At 38.1% G+C, this 23,183-nt stretch overlaps 1 protein-coding gene across 4 annotated transcripts in view; it reads right to left on the reverse strand.

Moving 5' to 3' along the window:
- KDM4C (lysine demethylase 4C) overlaps positions 1-23,183 on the reverse strand; it is a 436,444-nt gene that overhangs the window by 361,676 nt on the left and 51,585 nt on the right. For 3 of the 4 annotated variants that reach the window (XR_002336050.1, XM_021063858.1, XM_021063866.1), the window contains exons 3-4: positions 20,506-20,681; positions 14,971-15,085 (exon numbers count right to left, since the gene is read on the reverse strand). Coding sequence is in view for 2 of the 4 variants with exons in the window: in XM_021063858.1 (XP_020919517.1) it covers positions 14,971-15,085; positions 20,506-20,681 (291 nt within the window). In the remaining 2 variants the exon portion in view is untranslated. The remainder of the gene's footprint in view (positions 1-14,970; positions 15,086-20,505; positions 20,682-23,183) is intronic. The other variant, XM_021063862.1, reaches the window with a different exon arrangement.

Raw genomic sequence — 23,183 nt, forward strand, 5'->3', positions numbered from 1 at the left:
CTCACATTTGACCCCTAGCCTGGGAACCTCCATATGCCACAGGTGCAGCCCTAAAAGGACAAAAGACAAAAAAATTTAAATTTAAATTTAAAAAAAAGAATATAACTGTTTCTCCCAGTTCCTCTACAGGGCTCTATCTACTTTTTCTCCTTTTTCTCCTAGTTGTTAGTTTTTTCCACCTTGCTTCATTTCTCCCTCAGTGCTACTTCTCACTCAAAGCAATTTTAGATTTAACACACCCTAATAACACTTAGTGGAAGTGTTGAGTTTCCCTTTCATTCTTCATGAAGAAAAACAACTTAAGGTATTTCCAGTGGTCTCATTTTCATTCCTCAGAGTGTAAAATTTTGGATCATACACATAGGCTGAACATTATTCCTTCAATGAAAATGAAAAAGAAAATACTAACAATTTTCTTGAACATTAAACTATATTTTCCTATTGTAGAATATGTGTAATAAATGGAGTTTTGGCTTGTTTTTGGTGTTTTAGGGGGCCACACCTGCAGCAGGTGAAAGTTCCCAAGCCAGAGATGGAACTCGCACCACAGCAGTGACCCAGGCTGCTGCAGTGACAACACCAGATCCTTAATCCACTGCACCACAAGGGAATTCCAGAACATAAGTTTTTTTAAAAAATCAAATGTTTAAACCTGAAAATAAGAGAAAAACATTTTATCATTTTAGTGATGTGTTTCTCTTTTTAAAATCATGTTTTAGTTAGAATATAATTAGAATCAGACTCCTGGAATTCCCAGGTGTAACTGCACTTCCAGGACCCCAAAATCCCACTGACAGGTGGTGACTTACTTCGAGGAACTTTTGCTAGGAATCTGGTGAGTGGGAGCAATTCCCCAGCCTCTCCATCCCAGTCAGACTCGCCACTCCCTTCCCATCATCAAGTGGATGACTTACAAGGATAACTGCATACAATACCGGAAATCCCTTGTGGGTATTCAGGACCATGGGGATATATCTACACAGAGGTGTCTTGGTTTATTCAGTTACCATACAATTGTGAATATTTTCCTAACATTTACTCTATTGTACATATTACTCTCATGTCTGTAACAATTTGCATCATTATTTTCTTTTGTGACATATAGGTTGTTTAATATTCTTTGCTATAATATTTAAAGAAAAACACTGGAAAATAAGTTTGGTACACAGACATTGATCCATAATTTCTAATCATTTCTAAAATAGATTCTAGAAGCAGAAGGTATGGATCAATAGTTCCTTTTTGACAAGAGAATTATTATTATTATTATTACTATTGGTCTTTTGAGGGCCACACTCGTGGCATATGGAGGTTCCCAGGCTAGGGGTCGAATCAGAGCTGTAGCCACCGGCCTACACCATAGCCATGCCAGATCCCAGCCATGTCTGCGACCTATACCACAGCTCACAGCAACACCAGATCCTTAACCCACTGAGCGAGGCCAGGGATTGAACCTGCATCATGATACTAGTTGGGCTTGTTAACCGCTGAGCCATGACAGGAGTCCCGACAACAGAATCATTTAAATCTTTCTACTCTACCTATAAATTCCCTCCTTAAAAATAAACCTGCTTCCATGCCTTTAAAAAGTCATAGTAAAGACGACATCTAAATGATCTTCATCTTTGTTTTTAAAAAGGGGGGACAAGTAGGGCCAAAGTAGGAAGGGCTCCAAGTACACATGCTCTATTCAAGTTCTTCTGTAAACCGCAGGCAAGGTCAGCTGCAATGGGAACAGAAGAAGCTTTGGCTTCTGAAGATACTAAGCATCCACTGAAGACCCTGGCAGATACTGATCCGAAAGAAAGGAAGAAGTCCAGAGCACACAATGTAATTCAAAGTTCTAACTACCCTTCCTGGTGACAATCTACAATAGTAGAAAGTGATGAGATGAATTGGGAGCTTGGGGTTAACAGATGCAAACTATTGCTTTTGGAATGGATTAGCAATGAGATCCTGCTGTGTAGCACTGAGAACTATGTCTAGTCACTTACGATGGAGCATGATAATGGGAGAAAAAAGAATGTATACATGTATGCGTAACTGGGTCACCATGCTGTACAGCAGGAAAAAAAAAATCACATTGAGGAAACAACAAAAAAATTAAAAATAAATAAATAAAAAAGAAAGTGAATAGAGAAAGGCATTTCCCACCTTTGCTATAAGTAGGTGTCATCTTAGATAAATCCTAACATTTTGGTCTCAGGCTCCTCTTTCATAAATGTGTTGGCTACATCATAATCTCCAAGACTCTTTCCTAGGTGAAATCATCAATGATTTGATGATCATCACCCAAATCCAACACTAAAGCTTTTCACCTCTGAGTCTTCCATTCCTTCCCCTTCAGTAATTCCCACTGCTGTTCCGCTCTGGTTCCCCCCATGGATATCTGCCCCTCTGGGAATACGGATGATCCAGAACACTTTGCGCATCCTCACTCACCACTATGACTCACATGGTTGATGCCCAGTGATGTCTTGAATTCTCACCACAATCTCAGGGATTGTGCCAGTCCCCAAGAAACATAACCTCTTTCCATGCCTATGGTACAGTATTCACACCACCTATAGGGCTCCTAGTCCGTCTGTATGTGTTATTTATTCCTTGGGGAAAACCTTCATAACTCCCCATCCACCCTCCACTGGCAAACACCTAATGCTTCTCATACCGTCGCAAACGACTCAGCATGTGACTCATATGTGCTTGTTTATCAATTTAGCATTTCTAAAGAGCGATCTTCCCCACAGGGATCCCACCTACCCTCTCATGTGCAAGACTGCTGCTCAGGAGCAACAGCCATGTACTCTGAGGTCAGCCTGCATCTGGGCTTAACTCTCTTCTATCAACAATACCCTAGCAATACCCCTCTGGAAACATAGCTTCCAGAACTAAAGGAACATTCTAGATGCAATGTGACCAGTGACTAACAACTACCATCACCTCCCCTGTCTGGATGGTATGACTTGAGATTACGCAGCCTAAACCTTCATTCACTAAAGATCACATAAAATGCTGGCAGGTAATGGGTTTTGACTTTCAGATTTTATTTCACAGAATTAAAATCTGAAAGTCACAATCCCAGGCCAATAGTTCTCTTAGCAGTAAAACTTGTCTAGAATATTTCACCTTGAATGTGAAAATTACACATAAAGTTATTCAAATTATTTATTTCAGGATAAATGATATCCTGACATGATAAAAACACAAAAAAGAAAGAAACTTTCCTGATGACTCAGTTTTACCTCATTTGGAAAACCACAGCCTTAGATAAATTTGTTGTCCAAGAGCACCATCTTGTGGATGAAGGTATTTAAGCTATCTCATTCTAGGAAGAGGAAAAAATGTTATCTATAACATTAGATGTCATTGAGACATCTTGGTATGAAAAGATTCCTATGCTTCAGCCAACAGATTTCTTAAAGGGGTTCCTGAAAAATTCTAATATAAAAGAAATATAGAACTCATAAAAATTCATTATCAAAGAATTCAGTTGACCTTCCTGAAGAAATGTTACTTACAATAGAGCAAACGTTTTTAAGCTGGGAAGAATCACGAAGAGCTGTCAATGCAATCCCTTCCCTTTATAGACACTAAGGCAAAGACAGAGCTTTCCTGAAAGTCGCAGGCAGGGGTTAAAGATATTGTTTATATAAGTAAATAGGTCAACTAGTCTGTTTGGTTTAATACAGCCTTCTATTTCAAGAGGCTGTTAAAAAAAAAAAAAAAAAAAAAGACAAGAAATGAGGCAGTCAGTGTCTGTGTGGCAAAGTGCCACTCTCATGGGTTAGCAATGATCTGGGCACCCCACTGTGCACCGTGGCCCAACCCCACATTGACACCTATGAGACTATCATACCTTCCCTGCCTCCACAGCCTTTAGCGTCCCTTTCCTTCTTGGATTTATCTGCTTTCCCCTGCCCAAGAAAGCCATGCTACCAATAAAAATAAGAGGTAGAACAAATGTTAAATCATCCTGTTAAAACCCAAGAAAACCATCCTATCAATAAAAAATAAGAGATAAAACAAATGTTAAATCACCCTGTTGAAGAGAGAAGCATCTATAATCATGGAAAAGCACTCACTATGTGTTAAAATGGGAGAAAGAAGAGACAAAACGAAACTCTATTTACTATGATACCACGCCCTTAAAAGAAATATAACTATTGGTAATTCCCGTCGTCGTCGAGGCTCAGCGGAAATGAATCTGACAAATATCCATGAAAATGCAGGCTTGATCCCTGGCCTGGATCAGTGGGTCAGGGATCCGGCAGCACTGTTGTGGGCTGTGGTGTAGGTCACAAACATGGCTCAGATCTGGTGTGGCTATGGCGTAGGCCAGTGGCTACAGCTCTGATTCGACCCCTAGCCTGGGAACCTCCATATGCCGTGGGTGAGGCCCTAAAAAGACAAAAAATAAAAATAAATAAGAAATATAATTACTGAGCATTAGGCAAAGAAAAAACATTGGAAGAGAATGCAATAAACTTTTTTTGAAAGCTCTTGTCTCCAAATGTCAGCATCATGAGTGAGTTCAATTTTCTCTCATATAATACTTTCCATCATTTTTATATTAACATTTATACTAACGAAAGGTAATTTGTATAAAATGTACACATTTATAACCAGACTGTAAGGGAAATTGAAAATGGAAATTGGAAAGAGGACCCCAATATACCTATTCACCCAGGAAAAGCATAGCCAAAAAAATTTCCCCAGCTCTCTAGGAGAAATATACAGTTATAAGATATTACATTTTTTTTTTTGTCTGAAGGTTTGTCACAGTACTTTTCAAACTATCTTGGATTTTCTATCGATTATCTACTATTAAATACCTGGATGACAAAGCAATAGGCTTGCAAATTAATATTAAAGAAAAATCTCAGAAACATAGTTTTTTTTTTTTTTTTTTTTTTTTTCAAGGCCATACTCATGGCATATGGAGGTTCCCAGGCTAGGGACAGAATAAGAGTTGTAGCCGCTGGCCTCCACCACAACCACAGCAACACCAGATATGAGCTTTGTCTGCGACCTAAACCACAGCTCACAGCAACACCATATCCTTAACCCATTGAGCGAAGCCAGGGACTGAACTTACATCTTCATGGTTATTAGTCAGATTCATTTCTGCTGAGCCACAACCAGAACTACCGAAATACAGTTTCTTTATTCTATATATCTTCTAAGATGCAGGAACATGATTTCATATCCTAAGCGCATTTTCTGCTTACAAAATTTTGCCTGAGTTGTATGTCAGAATATACAACATAATGCTCCCTAAAGACTCCCATGATCTCCAGTTTGAGAACCAACATCTCATAATGTGATAGGTGTCTGAGGTTCCTATGAAGAACGCAGCTACCTGAAGCTCAGTAAACAAGAATGGAACACTGTCACCTGGCCTCAAAAGCCCTGCATCATCTATGCAGAATGAGATCAGAGAAGGAATCTTTTGCTAAATACCTTAAAGCAGAGGCTTTCAAAGTGTTGGCTGGGGATCATCAGGAGACACTCAGATGCCATCTGGGTCTGTGGCATCAAAACTGTTTTCATAATTATACCAGGGCATTATTTGCCTTTTTTTTTTTTTTTTTTGCTTTGCTTTGCTTTTAGGGCCACACCTGCAGCATATGGAAGTTCCCGGGCTAAGGGGTCAAATTAAAGCTACCAGCCTATATACCACAGCCACAGCAACGCTGGATCCCCGACCCACTGATCGAGGCCAAGGATCAAACCCACATCCTTATGGATACTAGTTGGAATCATTTCTGCTGCCACACAATGGGAATTCACATTATTTGCCTTTTTCACTCTCATTCTCATGCTTGTGTAAAGTGGAGTTTTCCAGAGGCTCTGAGACATTACAACACATTAAATGTAGAAGCAGAAATAAGAATCCAGAGAGGTCTTCTATTAAGCTAGATGTTAGAGATGTGAAAAAATATAAAATAATGCCACTCATCTCACTAAATATTCTGTTTAGGAAAATATAGCCATTTTTAATTAAAAAATGAATGTTATATAACAGATTGTTTTTAATGAATTAAATATTTTAAAACAGTCTCAGTTTTAATTTCTCATATAATAAAAAAGGAGAGATACAAGCAAAAGCTCCTTGAGATCCATAATTATTAAAGTATAAAGCAGTCCTGAAGTTCCTGTCGTGGTGCAGCAGAAACAAATCCGACTAGGAACTATGAGGTTGTGGGTTTGATCCCTGGCCTTGCTCAGCGGGTCGAGGATCTGGTGTTGCCATGAGCTGTGGTGTAGGTCTCAGACACGGCTCGGATCTGGTGTTGCTGTGGCTGTGGCACAGGCCAGAGGCTACAGCTCCTATTCCACCTCCAACCTGGAACCTCCATATGCCGCAAGTGCAGCCCTAAAAAGACAAAAAAAAAAAAAAAAAGGTATAAAGCAGTCCTGAGACCAAAAAGTTTGAGAACCACTGTCTCAGGGTACTAGTGTTCAGAAAACCCCACTCTGACCTCTCCCTCTCCCTCTTCAGTCAAAGCACTTTCCAGTCCTATAAAAATCCAGGTAAGAGAATGAAGACATCAAGTCAGTCTTATCTCGATTGTTGTCCCAAAAGGATTGTCTTGTGCCCGTATAAAACGTACTCGGCATCACTGTCACATCTTCCCATCATTATGGTGAAAATGTCTTCTGCAAAAGTGGAAAAGCCTGAGAAGAAAGTAAGTAAGCCTAAGAGGCCTAGAAAAGCCCACACATTAGAAAGAGTTGCAAGTGAAGGTGTGCACCGAGGGAGGAAAGCACATAAGGCATGATCCTGACGTGTCCCTGTGCACTAAACATGTGTTGCCCCTGGAAAGCCCAACCACAGTACTTGAGCCAACATCATACATGAAAAACTAGAGAAATTCCCTGTGCAGTGAGTCACCCTCAGTGTAGGAGACCACTGAGTACCTGATTGTACAAGAGAGGGTGGGGAACACCTTCAGTGACGTGGAGGCAGATGAGGTGGAGACGAACATCATTCAGTGAAGGGACTGAATTTCAAATAAAACCTAGGAGACTTAAGAACAGTTCCAGATGGCACTGGTGATAGACAGTCACAGGTCATGAGTGAAGCAGACGTGCTTTCTTCCTCTCCAGGACTGCTGAAAACTATCAAAGATGGTTACACACAATGGAAACATCCATCCTTCATGCAATGCCATCTCACAGGTTTATTCAGAAGAAAGAAGTACCTAGACATAAAGCAATCAAAGAAGGTTAAATTACTGTGAAGTATGAATTCTACTGATGCACTACTCCGAAGACATCAGCTGAAAGGGGCCGCTGCAGACAACACTGCCTGTTAGGATGTGAATGAAGTAGTCAAATCAGAAAGTTGAGATGATAGAGGAGACAGGTGAGGCTGAGGAGAGGAGGTGTCTGTCACCACCCAACAAAGGGAAAATCTTGCAAAGAAGACGCTTTTGAAAACAGACAATACTCTTAGAGATTCTTCAGTGTTACTGATTAAGAAGATAGCCATTTTAAGCAAAGCACATGGAACTTCATTATAATTTTGATTTAATGAAGCATTATCATAAAGAGGATCACCATTATATGCTATGATAGGTATTGTCAGAATTGCAGCCTAAAATAACATGGAACACAAGCCTGAATAATTTACTGTCTCTGTACTGGTGTAAGTTAAAAAAAAAAAAAAATGCTGATATCTACCTTAGCTCTCACAAACAGAATGAGATGCACTCTGTCTTCGAAGGTCTGTGGAAATATGGCTATTGGCCATCACAGAAATGTTCCACTTTCCTTCTTTCCTACAGATACCTGTTGATTTTCATGCCCATTAGGCAAGGTGAATCATCCCACACACAGCACCTTTTTCTCTCTATTCATCTTTTCTATTTATCTTTTTCATGTGTTTATTTCCTAAAGAAACCCCACACTCCTTTTATTAGAGGACTAATTTTTTATCTTTTTTTTTTCTTTTCTTTTTAGGGCTGCACCCACAGCATAGGGAAGTTCCCAGGCTACAGCTGCCAGCCTACACCACAGCCACAGCCACACAGGATCCGAGCCACGTCTGCGACCTATACCACAGCTCACGGCAGTGCCGGATCCCTGACCCACTGACCAAGGCCAGGGATCAAACTCACATCCTCATGGATACTAGTCAGATTCATTTCCATTTTGTCACAAGAGGAACTCCCTCAGAGGACTAATTTTTAAATTTACAGTTAGCAAAAGCTAATTAAAATGTTTTATCAGTGGACCTTAGTAAAACATAAGCCTCCCCTGCCACAAAAAAAAAAAAAAAAAAAAATTCAGATCTTAAGACTCATGCTTCTGTTACTGCTTCCAAAGAATCATCTATGGTCACCCAAGAACACAGGTGGCTCTATTTCTAAGTTCAGGACCTTCTTTACTCACAAAAGTTCCTGACATCCCCAAACACTTCAATTTCATTTCCAGGTATTAATGTAGTCAGTAGTCTCATTCTCCCAAAAAAAAATTCAAAATTGTATCTGTGTCCCATCTATCTCAAAAAGGTTTGATCATCCTATCCCAAGAGCAAGTATTTATATCGCTGTATTAGGGGTTGGAAAATTTTTTCTGCAAAGGGTAAGACAATAAATATTTTTGCTTTTGTAAGCCATACAATCTCTGTTAAAACTACTCAACTTTGCCACTGTAGTACAAAAAAGCCATATATAGTAAATAAATAAACAGGTAAGGCTATGCCCCAATAAAACTTTACTTACAAAAACAAGCAACAGGCAGAATCTGGCTGCCAAGCCCAGCTTTGTGTCAGACACCCAAAGGCTGGGCTTTGTCATGGTATGCCTTTGACAGTCTTGGTATTTTGGTTTAAAAAACAGTATCTTGGAGTTCCCGTCGTGGCGCAGTGGTTAATGAATCCGACTAGGAACCATGAGGTTTCGGGTTCGATCCCTGCCCTTGCTCAGTGGGTTAACGATTCGGCGTTGCCGTGAGCTGTGGTGTAGGTTGCAGACGCGGCTCGGATCCTGCGTTGTTGTGCCTATGGCGTAGGCCGGTGGCTACAGCTCCGATTCAACCCCTAGCCTGGGAACCTCCATATGCCGCGGGAGCGGCCCAAGAAATAGCAACAACAACAACAACAACAACAACAACAACAACAAAAGACAAAAAAAAAAAAAAAAATCAAAAAAACAGTATCTTGCTTAAATCATGTTATTTAATAACATATGGAAGTTTCTGGACCAAAATGAATCCAAGCCACAACTGCAATCTACACTGCTGCTATAACAATGCCAGATCCTTTTAACCCACTGTGCTGCGCAGAGGGCCAGGGATCAAACTTGAGTTTCTGCAGCAACCCGAGCCACTGTAGTCATATTCTTAACCCACTGTATCACAGTGGGAACTCCAAGGCTACAGTTTTTCAATCATTCTTTTAACATTAAAGGAAATAGCCATAACTAGAAATTAGGAGGGTGCCTGAACTGCAATTTAATGACCATAATCTCTTTCAAAATAATACCATGAACCATAACCAGTTCCCAATACAATTTTTTTGTCTTTCTTTTTTTTTCTTTTTTTTTTTTTTTTTTTTTTTGGTCTTTCTAGGGCCACACCCACAGCATATGGAGGTTCCCAGGCTAGGGGTCCAATTGGAGCTGTAGCCACCGGCCTACACCAGAGCCACAGCAATGCAGGATCTGAGCCACGTCTGCAACCTACACTGCAGCTCACAGCAACGCCGGATCCTTAACCCATTGAGCAAGGCCAGGGATCGAACCCACGTTCTCATAGGATGCCAGCTGAGTTTGTTAACCACTGAGCCATGACAGGAACTCCCCCAATACAATTTAAACATTGAGCTGATCAGTTAAACAATACAAAGATACAACAGTAAAGAGCAAAACAATATACAGGTTTTTTTCAATGCATATTCGCTGCAATGATTTCAAACATTCCTGACAGCTAGAGGTTATTATTAAACTCACTCTTCCTCACTCTTTTTAATGCACTCTCTTATAACTCTCCATCTACCTCAAGGGGGCAAACACAAGTTATTTTCCATTTGTTTGAATTTAGGTGTCTTAAATGTGATTGGCTTTGTTTACCAATAGAAGTTTACAACATCTTTCTCCTATCTGTTTTTATACTAAGAAAGCATTGAAAACATCAGCTCAGCCCTGGAGCTACTAAATTCTTCTAAAGAAATTCCACAAAATTCTATGCCTTGAAGGTCCTACCAAAGTGACAAATTCCTGGCTCCGAAACCTGTAAATGATGACGATGTTTTAAAACTGCATGTTTACAACCACTGGATTTTTGTTCATTGGATTTTAATAACTAAAGTTACTCATTAATGAAGTCTAAAGTCAATATTCCCTTGAAGAAATTCCAATGTGTAACTGGTTTTCAAACACAAGCAGTAAATTGATAAACCCTGCAAACCAAAGCCAATCAGCCTCATGTGTGCTGTCAACAACCATGTTATTTTACTATAAAATATGAAAAAATTTTATGGAGTTTCCATCATGCCGCAGCAGAAACAAATCTGACTGGTATCCATGAGGATACAGGTTCAATCCCTAGCCTCACTCAGCAGGTCAGGGATCCAGCATTACTGTGGTTAGGTTGCAGACACAGCTCAGATCCCGTGTTGCTGTGGCTGTGGCTGTGGCGTGGCATGGGCAGCAGCTGCAGCTCCAATTTGACCCCTACCCTGGAACTTCCATATGCTGTGGCTGTGGCCCTAAAAGGCAAATAAACAAATAAAATATGTATGAGCACCACATAGATAGCTCACAAGAAAGAAAGAAAGAAAGAGAGAGAAAGAGAGAGAAAGGGAGAGAGAGAGAGAAAGAAAGGAAGGAAGGAAGGGAGAGATAGAAAGAAAGGAAGGAAGGAAGAAAAAGAAAAGAAAGAAAGGAAGACAGGAAGGAGAAAAATTAGTTTAGGGCAGTTTTATGTCAGCTGTTTTGAAAATCATCCCAAATATGCTGCTCTACCTCTTAATCATATTTGCAGGGAAAAAAAAAAAAAAAAAAAAAAAAAAGAACAAAGGGCTCAATAATCCCAAAGTATGGTTAGGAAAATAATCTTAGACTGATTTTTATTTTATTTTCAAGCCCTCAGATATGTCACCTCTCGGCCCAGGACCCAAATGATTCCTCAGCTCAGTCAGCCCCTCAGAAACCTACAAACTTACCAGGATACCAGAGAGAAGAAACCACAGAGAGGCACAAAATAACCCATGAGGTCCGGGCAGATTTGTAGTTGACACTGACCTAATTTTACACATACCTACAACTATCTTCTAACTACACATAATTACTTCCTGAAGACTGGTGTGAGGGGCGGTTCCTGTTGTGGCTCAGTGGTCAGCAAACCTGACTAATATCCATGAGGATGAGGGTTCAATCCCTGGCCTTGCTCAGTAAGGATCCGGCATTGCCATGAGCTGTGGTGTAGGTCGCAGACAAGGCACAGATTCCACATTGCTGTGGCTGTGGCATAGGCTAGCAGCTACAGCTCCAACTCAACCCTTAGCCTGGAACCTCCAAATGCCATGGGTGTGACCCTAAATAGACAAAAGACAAAAAAAAAAAAAAAAAAAAAAAAAAAAAAAAAAAAAAAACTGCTGTGGGTAGTAAGAGCACCTGAGAGTCCCTCTACCAGCCTTATAACTTCAGGAAAACGCTTCAACTTTTCTGGGCAGCAAGTGAAAATACCAACCACATTTGCTTGGCCCCATCCATTTCAATGGAAATCCCAAAAAAACTGGTTTAGTAAGACAAGGTTCTATTTCTGTAAGGAATTCTTACTGTTAATGACACTCATTTTCCTAAGTATAAGTAACCATTATATGTTAAACTTAAAGGAGATTTGTTACTACTAAAGAAAAATCAGTAAGAATATACTTGGAATTGAAATACAAAAAAAAAAAAACAGTAAAGCTTTAATACAAGGTACAATCTGAAACTTTGAGGTGGGGGAACATACATACATGTATACATACTAATATAAAATAAAAGATCAAAAGGAAATCATAAAGAGGTTATTTTTGTTTGGTAAGCTTAGGAGTAATTTATATTTTTATTCATGTTTTTCTCTATTTTCAATTTCTCTACATGAGTACATACTAATAAACAAATTCTCAACATGGAGATTACTTACATTAATGAAAATACAAAAGAGATAAAAAGAAAGGATGTTTTCTCTCTTTTTTAATTTTTATTTTTAATATTCTAAAATACACATTTTAAACATCATGTATTCATCATCTAGCTTCAATAACTAATATTTTACCAATCTTCATTCAATTATATCCAATTATATTGTCTGAGATACTTCAAAAACAAATTTCAGACTGCATGTTATTTCATTTACATATTTTTCAGTGTGTATCTTCAATTGGTAAGAAAAAATATAGAGAGTCACCATGCCATCATTATTTTTAACAGGATAATAGCAATTTCATAGTATCATCTAATACCCAGTCTAGTTTCAAAAATAAGAATGGCCCTATTAACAACAGTGTTCAATAACTGCAATCCATATAGAAAATTGAAACTATGCCACTACTGCATAACCAGAAATGCATGAAGTACTATAAATCAAAAAGAAAAGCATGACACAAAGAAAAATATACAAGAGGCTTGAATAGGCATTTTGATAAAGGGTAAATCCAAACCATCAATAAATATAAAAGACAAAATCATAATGTAATTTAAAACCACAAGAATCTACTACACAGACTCATTTCACTTTAGAATGGCTAAAATTAAAACCAGTAATACCAACTGACAGGGAGGATATGGAGCAATGGGAACCAGCAAATGTTGGTATAGAAATGTCTAAGCTGAAAAAACAGTTTTCTTTTTAAAATAACCATGTGTATACCCTATAACCACTCCTAGGCATACACCCCACAGAAACGCAAGCTTCCACAACCTAGGAAATATGTGCAGAACATTCACAGAAGTTTTGTGCATAAAACCCAAAACTAGAAGCAATCAAAATGATCCTTAGTTACAAAACGAATAAACTGTGGTGCATTCATACAATAGGATATTATACAGCAGTGAAAATGAATGAACTACAGCCACGCACAATACAGAAAAAGCTTAGAAATGTAATTAGGTATGACAGAAGCCAGACATCCAAGAGTATATAATGAATGATTCTTCAGGCTCTATAAAATTCAGAAATAAGATACAATGAGCTGCTTTTTTAAAGGAGAGATTACCATAAAGTCTGAATAGCGATTACCTTTGGAGGAAAAGGTGGAGACTACAATAGGGAAAAGGGACAGGTGGGGGAAATCTAGAGTGTTGATGAGGTTTTCCTTGAAGTCAGTGATGGTATAGCTCATCATGAAGCTCTAAGTTTATGCCTTATGTACTTTTCAGCTTGTTTTATATTTCAAAATATAAAAGGTTTAACAATAATATAACAATTACCTCGGGCAGGATTATCAATGGAGGCAAATTCACTGGGTGAAAGACTGCTGGGGAATAGGATTATCACCTAGTCTCTAAATATCACCCTATAGGTCACTTATCAATTTCAAAGGGAAATTCATGGCTGGATCCTTCATATAGGGAAAAAAAAAAAGCAGTTTATAAAAAACATTATTGGGAAAACCAGGGATCTTTGAATATGGTCTATATGTTAAATGATATTACATAAATGGTAAATAGCCTTATAACTGAAAGATACATGCTGAAATAATTAATGGTGAACTGCCATGATGTTTGCAACTTACTTTTAAATGTTACAGTACAAAGACAGACAAAGACAAGATGATAGAAGAACACAAAGCAATTATGGCAAATATTAACAACTGGGGAATCTATGTAAAGGTATCCAGGTGTTCACTACATTACTTCAACCTTTTGGTAGGCAAGAAATTTTTCAAAATAAAACAATGGAAAAGGGGATAAAAGGTTTCAAAAAAGGAGGAGCTCCAACTATGGTGCAGCAGGTTAGGATGCACTGTTGTCTCTGTGGTGGCACAGGTTCAATCCCTGGCCCAGCACAGTGGGTTAAGGATCTGGCATTACCACAGCTGTGGCATAGGTCACAGCCATTGTTCAGATTCATTCCCTGGCCTGAGAACTTCCATATGCCAAGGGTATAGCCATAAAAAAATTTTTAACTAAAAAAACAAAAAAGTTTCCAAAAGAAAAGATTTAAAAATAAGGTTTACAATTGGGGAGGCAAAAGGATTAGATTATATCAACTGGATTACATTCTCATGAAAAGTAACTGGAAAAACTATAATAATAGGCACTGTTTGAAAAAGAAAAAATTCTCACAATTTGTTGGGGGGGGAGAATGTAAGTACCTTTAATATAATTTGTTTAAATGATTACAGGAAAACTACAAGAAGAACACATATTAAAATACTACTTTTGCCTTAAGATGGTAGCATTACGAAGAACATTTCCTGTTTTCCAAGTTTTTTATAATGTCCTTTGCTTTTAAACTTTTTTTTTTTTTTTTTTGCTATTTTTAGGGCTGCTCCCATGGCATATGGAGGTTCCCAGGCCAGGGCTCCAATCAGAGCTGCAGCTGCCAGTCTACACCACAGCCACAGCAACACCAGATCCAAGCTGAGTCTGCAACCTATACCACAGCTCAGGGCAACACCAGATCCTTAACCCACTGAGCAAGGCCAGGGATCAAACCTGTGTCAGATGCTAGTCAGATTCATTCACCACTGAACCTTGATGGGAACTCCTGCTTTTAAAATTTTTGAATGTAATTTAAAATTGACCAGATAACCACAAACTATACTACTGTTGAACAGCCTCAGGCATGTGTACAATTGTTTCAATCTGGAAAATAGCAACAGAAATCATACTGACATGTCTGTATTTCCTCCCTTCCTGTGAGGAATTACAGGTTACACAAAACAACAAATGACTACTTCTCAAGCACCTAAAATGGTAACAACAGTAACATGAAATGATGTTTTACAAACCCAGTATAACAGAAACATACCTCATCGTATATGCTCCCATTAATGTCTGCACCATAGATGGGTGCCACAAAGGTTAAGTTCTTCCAGTACTTGCGCTCCAAATCTTCATAATCCAAGTATCTTGGAGTACAATATCTAGAAAAGGTAGATGAAAAAAAGCACAAACCATTAAGATAATTGTAAGATTCCCCCCCATTTGATATAAATCACTCTCTAAACAAAATCCTACCAAAATGAAAATACTGCAGCAGCTCACGGTGCCAAATCTAACAAGTAAATATACAAATGTATTTATGAATTATCATTTTATTAAATAACTCTGCATGAAAAACTCATTTTTTGACTAAAAACAAAAATATTTTCATGAAAGTATCAACAATAAGCAGAAACTTAGTTAAAATTCATTATTTTAGCTTTTGAAATATTTTCTACAATCTTTAACCAATTATACTATAACAAGAAATTTTAGAGATTCAAATATAAAACACAAAGCATAGAATATACGTAATCTGTAATTACATATATCACATGTAATTTTCTTACAATTTCTTGTAATTTTCTATAGAAAAATTGACAATCTCACTAAAAATACTAGAAAGTAAAACTAAAATAAGATATTGTACAGTTATTAGATCGACAAATGATTACTATATAACCTGTAATAAAGAATAACACCTCTCTTACACAGCTGGAGCATAAACTGATAACCAGAGTATAATTTTTCAACACATATCAACACCCTTAAAAACGGTGTTGGCCCTTTGGCCCTAAAACCCATCCTAGAAATTCATCCCAACAACACAAAGAAGTGTAAAATGTTGCTGCAGCATTAAATGAAACCTCAAGCTTATGTCCAGCAACTAGAACTAAGTTAAATAAAAGAACACAAAAAAGGAGTTCCCATTGCGGCTCAACGGTTAAGAACCCAACTAGTATCCATGAGGATGTGGGTTTGATCCCTGGCCTCGCTCAGTGGGTTAAGGATCCAGTGTTGCCATGAGCTGTGGTGTAGATCGCAGACATGGTTCAGATCCCACATCACCATGGCTGTGGTGTAGGCCAGCAGCTGTAGCTCAAATTCGACCCCCAGCCTGGGAACTTCCCTATGCTGAAGGTGCGGCCCTAAAAAGAAAAAAAAAAAAAAAAAAAAAAAAGAAAAACACAAAATAAGATAGATCTTTCTATATACTGATATTAAAATCTTTCCACAGTGAATAAAGCAGATTATAGAATAGTGAATACACTATGATCCTATTTATGTAAAAAAGATCTATAACTACATATTAAATGGCCAGAAAGAAATATACACCAAATTATTAATACTAATGGTTCTGTCCCACATAGGAATTATAGAAAGGTACCTACTCTTCTGTACTATGTAGATTTTAAATAATAATCCTCTATTATAATCACCAAAAAAAAAAAACAATGATTCCACAGGAAAAAAAAAGCCAACAAACAGAAAACAATGCAATAAACATAATGAAAAAGCTGTTTAGCAGGAGTAGCAATCCCTATAAAGCCTACTTGGACATTTTAGATTGAATAATTACAGAAAAATCAATATTTACATCTACTACCTGGGGATGCCAAACTGGTTATCTAAGCAGTAAGGAAGAATACCAAACAACTTAATTTAACAACTGCGTCTGAAATACAGAATAATTTTCAGATTTAACCAAAACACTAGGATCTCACAGGGCAGCCAAAAATAAAGAGAATGTGTATGTCAGAATCTGTCAGAATCACTACATGACTTGAGTATGATCAGAGGGTTCCAGTAGTAATAAGAATTTCCAGGCACAAGCTAAACAAGCCAGAGGTCAGAGTCAGGTTATGAAAAAAAGGTAGCAAAGATGCTACTTATTATGACTTATAAAAAAACTTCTTCTATTTTGTAAATTAAAGCCCTAAATTGCCTTTCACTATGAGAAGACCTAAAGAATCTATCATTATATACTCACTCAGGATCAATTTTTAACAACTCATAACTCTAAGAGAGAAAGCTATAGTTTACTTTGGCTACTGAGGTTAAATTATAAAATCTTTTAATATTTGAAACAAACACTGACACTAAACTTGGAGAAAGTGACCAGTTCACTCAGTTGGTACCTGATTCTAATTAAACCTGGCTACAGAGTCCATCCCTAAAGAACTATAAAACAATTATAGCTATTTCACAAATCCAGCTTCAGCTTGCTCAAAACTGATGCAACCACGCCTTTTTACCCAGAACCTTTCATTTACTATAGCACAGTTGTTAAGAGACGGAACTCCAGGATAAGACTACCTGGGTTTCAATCCAGGCTTTGTCATTTATAAGCTACACACATAACTGTGGGGAGGGGACTGAATCTCTCTGGATCTCAACTATTCATCTGTAAGATAGGGATAATAATAACTGAGCTGTCGTGAGAACTGCATCAGGTAATTGTAAAGCACTTAGCTCTATGCCCAAAACAAATTACAGACCAGTAATGTAAGTGATGCAAGACAGTGTGTCTTGCCACAAACTTTTATAATAGAGGTACATATTGGAAATCTCCAGATGTTCTTTGGACTAAGCTGTGATATTAACCAAATGAGCATGTTATCCTCTTTACTGTTTATACCAAGCACATTATGTACTGTGTACCTATGCAAGGGCATATATTAAAGGAGAAAAGATGAACAGAAAGACCAGAAGGATGCTTCCCGCCTCCCATGTAAATTAGTCCCATCTTAGGACCATTCCATACCCATTATGAAGACCACATGATCTTAGTGTAGTTGGGAATGAACAAGTAGGGTCTTGGCTTGAGGTTTAAAAACTCATTTCACTGGCATTTGAAATAAATTTTCATATGAAACTGGCACAAAGGAAACATACAACACTTATAGTGAAATTAATCCAACTCAAAAGATAAATTAATCCAACTCAAAATTAACTTTGAAAGAAATAAAATTTAGTCTTTAGTCTTTCCGACGATTTCTTTTCTTTTTTTTTTTTTTTTTTTTTTTTTTTTTGTCTTTTTAGGGCCATGCCCATGACATATGAAAGTTCCTGGGGTAGGGGTCGAATTGGAGCTGCAGCTGCCAGCCACAGCAACAAAAGATCCAAGCTGTGTCTGTGACCTACACCACAGCTCACAGCAATGCCAGATCCTTAACCCACTGAGCAAGGCCAGGGATTGAACCTGCATCCTCATGGATACTAGTCAGATTCATTTCCACTGAGCCACACAACAGGAACTCCCGGACAATTTCTCACAGAAGTTATATTTTGTAAGTAAAAAAAAGAGTCAACTATTTTTAAAATTATCTTTAAATTTCAGAATATTGAGAAATATACATTCTATTAATAAGTAAATCTTTACAATCTATTTAATAATTTTTACCACTTCAAGTATATTGTAGCTTCATGACACAACAGATACTGATATAGCACCTACCATGTCCCAGATGCTGCACCAGGCACTGGGTCCACGGTGGTACACAAAACAGACAATGTCACCTGAATGGCTCCCTTAAGGAAGAGTCTCACACTCTCACTTAATGGGATCTGAAACAATGAGGCTTTACTAATACTTACCCAAAAAAAAAAAAAAATCAAAAAGGACCCAAATTAAATACAAAACATTTAATTCCTGTGGATTGGCCAGAATGCTCCATAATAGGAACATCACAGGAAAAAAGATTCTTCAAGTACCATCAAGTACTTCCTATACAAATATAATTTTTTATGAAAGTATAGTTGATTTACCATGTTGTACCAATTTTTGCTATAGAGTGACTCAGACATATGTATATATACATATTTTTTTAATATTGTTTTCCAATCTGGTCTATTCCAGGAGACTGGATATAACTCCCTGTGCTATATAGCAGGACCTTACTGTATGTCCATTCTAAATGTACTAGTCTGCATCAAAAATAATTTTTTTAAAGAAAGATATCAACTAAATTAATCCAAAGGACTTAATCTCATGTACACCCATGCAGAGAATTGAGATGATGATGTTTTTTCATCTGGATGATTGGTTGGTTGGTTTTTGAGGGAATTTTTTTTCCCAGATTAATATTTTGCTCTAACATTCTTTTTCTTTGTCTTTTTAGGGCCACACCCGTAGCATATGGAGGTTCCCGGGCTAGGGGTCAAATCTGAGCTATAACTGCTGGCCTACACCACAGCCACAGCAACATGGGATCTGAGCGGTGTCTGCAGCCTACACCACAGCTCATGGCAACGTCGGATCCTTAACCCACTGAACAAGACTAGGGATCGAACGTGCATCCTCATGGATGCTAGTCAGATTCATTTCCACTGAGCAACGAAGGGATCATGATCTAACATCTTAACCACCAAAACAAATTTTTTTAAAGGGGGGAGGGGATAACAATAATAGTCATAACTATGATTCTGTCTAAATATATCCACAAATTCTTTAATACTCCTCCTCTCATGATGAACAACTTCATTCTCCTCCTCTTAAGTATGAGGTGCACTTAGCTTATAACAAATTGAATAAGCTAGAAATGACAGTTAAGAAACAGGTCATGAAGACATTGTGGCCTCCACCTTGGTAACTCTTGGATAACTTGTGGAAGAAGCCAGCTGCCACAACATGAGGAGTAGCTCATGCAGCAAGGAATTCAATACTCCACCCAACAGCTACACAAGGGAAGCAATCTCGGAAGAAAATCTTCCAGTCACAGTCAAGCCTGCAGGTGATAACAGCCCCAGCCAACTTAACTGTGACATCATGTGAGACCCTGAGCCACAGCCACCCAGCTAACCACTCCCAGATTCCTGATATTCAGAAACTGAGGTATTAAATGTTTATTGATTTAAGATACTAGGAATGGGGCGATTTGTTAAACAGCAACAGGTGACTAGTACAATATAACAATAGTGGCCCTTCAAGTCATTTGAGGATTTAAGTATTCATCTTCTAATATCTGCAATTTTTTTTTTTTTTGTCTTTTTAGGGCCGTACCCTCGGCATATGGAAGTTACAAGGGTAGGGGTCGTCAGAGCTGTAGTGGTCGGCCTACACCACAGCCAAGGCAATGCCAGATCTGAGCTGTGTCTGCAATATACACCACAGCTCTCAGCAACACCGGATCCTTAACCCACTGAGTGGGGCCAGGGATCAAACCCAAGTTCTCATAGATACCAGTCAGGTTCATTACCACTGAGCCACAATGGGAACTCCCTAATATATATAATTTATCATTTAAGACTTAAACACTATTACATACAGAAGAAAATTTGCCTAACAAAGATGAATCATGCACAGAAACAAAAATTTATGGCAACTAAAAAATAGAAGAAAAGCCATTTATAGACACTATGAATGAGATGATAAAATGAGAAACAATTTCCCTAGTAGTAAACTAAATGTAAGTAGGCAGGCAACCACCTGAAAAACAGAAAATGGAAATAATTAAAGGAGGACTGAAAGAGATTGTGCAGAAGACTACTGTTTTTTCACCACAAACTTCTCTATGTCATTTCTTACCATCTTCACCTATACCTTTGAAAGAAGTAAAAATAGCAAACTGAATCTACTCACTTGCCACTGTTGGCCAGCTGCCTGAACTCCTTCACTGTCATGGCTTTTTTCTGGATGTTGTACTGAGTAAACAGTCCTGACTGTCCTGTGACCATCTGCTGAATCGGTGCTGGAATAAGCAAATTGTCAATGTCATCATAGCACTGCCTTGGCTTCCACTCCTTAGGAGGAATCACCTAAAGTAAAATAATAAAATATTATTTGGAAAATATCCCAGGTAGTTATTTAGCTTTCATATTCCAACAGAATACAAATGAAGAATTTCCCAGCATTTCTATGACAAATGTGTAAAAGAACTGTGAAGATTCACAATAAAGGAAATGCTTGTATTCTCCAAAATTGGCTAAGTACCCAGTATACCAAATACTGCCCCTTCATTAATTTAGTTTCTGGTTGATGCTGTTAACCTACTTTTTTTCCCTTTTTGGCTGCACCCACAGCAATGTGGAAGTTCCCCAGCTAGAAATCAAACCCACACCACAGCAGCAACCCAAGCCACAGTAGTGGCAATGCCAGATCCTTAACCTGCTGAGCCACCAGGGAATTCTTAACCTCTCCATTTTAAAGGTAAAATTGAGAGACACCTAGAAGTAAAATGACTTCCTTAAGGTCAAATGCTATTTATATTAATATGGGAAAAATAAGTACTGGTTTAGTAAATAGTGTTTCTTTAAATACCTCTCACACAATATGGCAAATCAGTGTGGTATGCTAGTAAATGTTTAACAACCAACTTTTCTGGAGTGGTGGGGAACCACTGATTCAGTTTTTGCCTATAACTACTCCTGTCTTATTTCTCTAAGGTATGTTAGTTTAAAAGGACAACAGAGACAATCATACTAGATGCTATTAAAAACACATACTTCATGCTTTAAAAGACTGTGGACAATCATACCAAATGGATATGGATAAACATACTACACTGTCTTTATCACATATTGAAAGGGGGAGAGGTTAGTACTTAAGAGTGTTATAAATACTTTTTCTTCATCAGAAATAAATGTGAGTAGAGTTCCCATCGTGGCTCAGTGATAATGAGGACATGGGTTCAATCCCTGGCCTCACTCAGTGAGTTAAGGATCCAGCCTTGCAGTGAGCTGTGATGTAGGTGGCAGACACAGCTCAAATCCCAAGCTGCTGTGTCTGTGGTGTAGGCTGGCAGCTATAGCTCCAATTCAACCCTTAGCCTGGAAACTTCCATATGCTGCAAGTGCAGCCATAAAAAGCAAAAAAAAAAAAAAAAAAATTAAAAATTTTTAAAAGAAAGTAATGTGAGTATTCCAAAAAAATAAAAAACTTATTTATTCAGGACCCTGTTAAGAAATAAGAATATCTACAATTAAAATCAGCATCATACTTAGAGTAAAATATTTTCTGTGTTGTGAAAAACAAGGCAGTTGTTATTACGCCCCCCCAAAGAAATTTGTAGTAAATTTTCTAAAGTTAAGGGAGTATAATAAATTTACAAAAATGTGAATTTAAATTTTGTGCATGTGTTCATTTACTTTGATTAAAGTATTCACTACAACAGGAGTTACCATCGTGGTTCAGCAGAAATGAATCCAATTAGGAACCATGAGGTTTCAGGTTCAATCCCTGGCCTCGTTCAGTGGGTTAAGGATCCAGCAGTGCCATGAGCTGTGATGCAGGTTGTAGACGCAGCTTGGATCAGGCACCGCTGTGGCTGTGACGTGGGCCAGCAGCTGTAGCTCCAATTAGACCCCTAGCCTGGGAACCTCCATATGCCAAGGGTGCAGCCCTAAAAAGCAAAAATAAAAAAATCTTAAAAAATGAAGTGTTCACCACAGCAATCAGCAAAGAAAAAGAAATAAAAGGTATTCAAATTGGAAAAGAAGAGGAAAAATTGTCATTATATGCAAATGACATGATACTATATACAGAAAACCCCAAAGACTCCACACAAAAACTTCTAGGACTGACAAACAAATTCAGCAAAGAAGTAGGATACAAGATTAACATACGGAAATCAGTTGTATTTCTTTACACTAACAATGAAATATCAGAAAGAGAATGTAAAAAAACAAGTCCTGGAGTTCCCATTGTGGCTCAGCAGGTGAAGAACCCAATACAGTATCCATGAGGATGCAGGTTCAATCCCTAGCCTTACCCAGTTTATTAAGGATCTGCAATTGCCACAAGCGCTGGTGTAGACTGCAGAAGCATAGGCCTGCAGATGCAGCTACAATTCAACCTCTAGCCTGGGAACTTAGATGCCACAGGAGCAGACAGAAAAAAGAAAAAAAATCATTTTAAAACTGCATGAAAGAGTTCCCATGGTGGCTCAGCAGCAATGAATCTGACTAGCATCCATAAGGATGCAGGTTTGATCTGTGGCCTTGCTCAGTGGGTTAAGGATCTGGCATTGTCATGAGCTGTGGTGTAGGTTGCTGACATGGGTCAGATACGGTGTTTCTATGGCTGTAGCATAGGCTGACGGCTACAGCTCTGATTTGACCCCTACCCAGGGAACCTCCATATGCCATGGGTGTGGCCCTAAACAAAAACGAACAAAAAAAGACCAGAAAAAAAGCTACAGTAATCAAAACAGCATGGTATTAGCACAGAAACAGACATATGGATCAATGGAACAGAATAGAGAACCCAGAAATAAACCCACAAGACCAATTAATCTTCAACAAAGGAAGCAAGAATATATA

The sequence above is a fragment of the Sus scrofa genome, chromosome 1 (assembly GCF_000003025.6).
Source record: "Sus scrofa isolate TJ Tabasco breed Duroc chromosome 1, Sscrofa11.1, whole genome shotgun sequence".
Lineage (NCBI taxonomy): Eukaryota > Metazoa > Chordata > Mammalia > Artiodactyla > Suidae > Sus > Sus scrofa.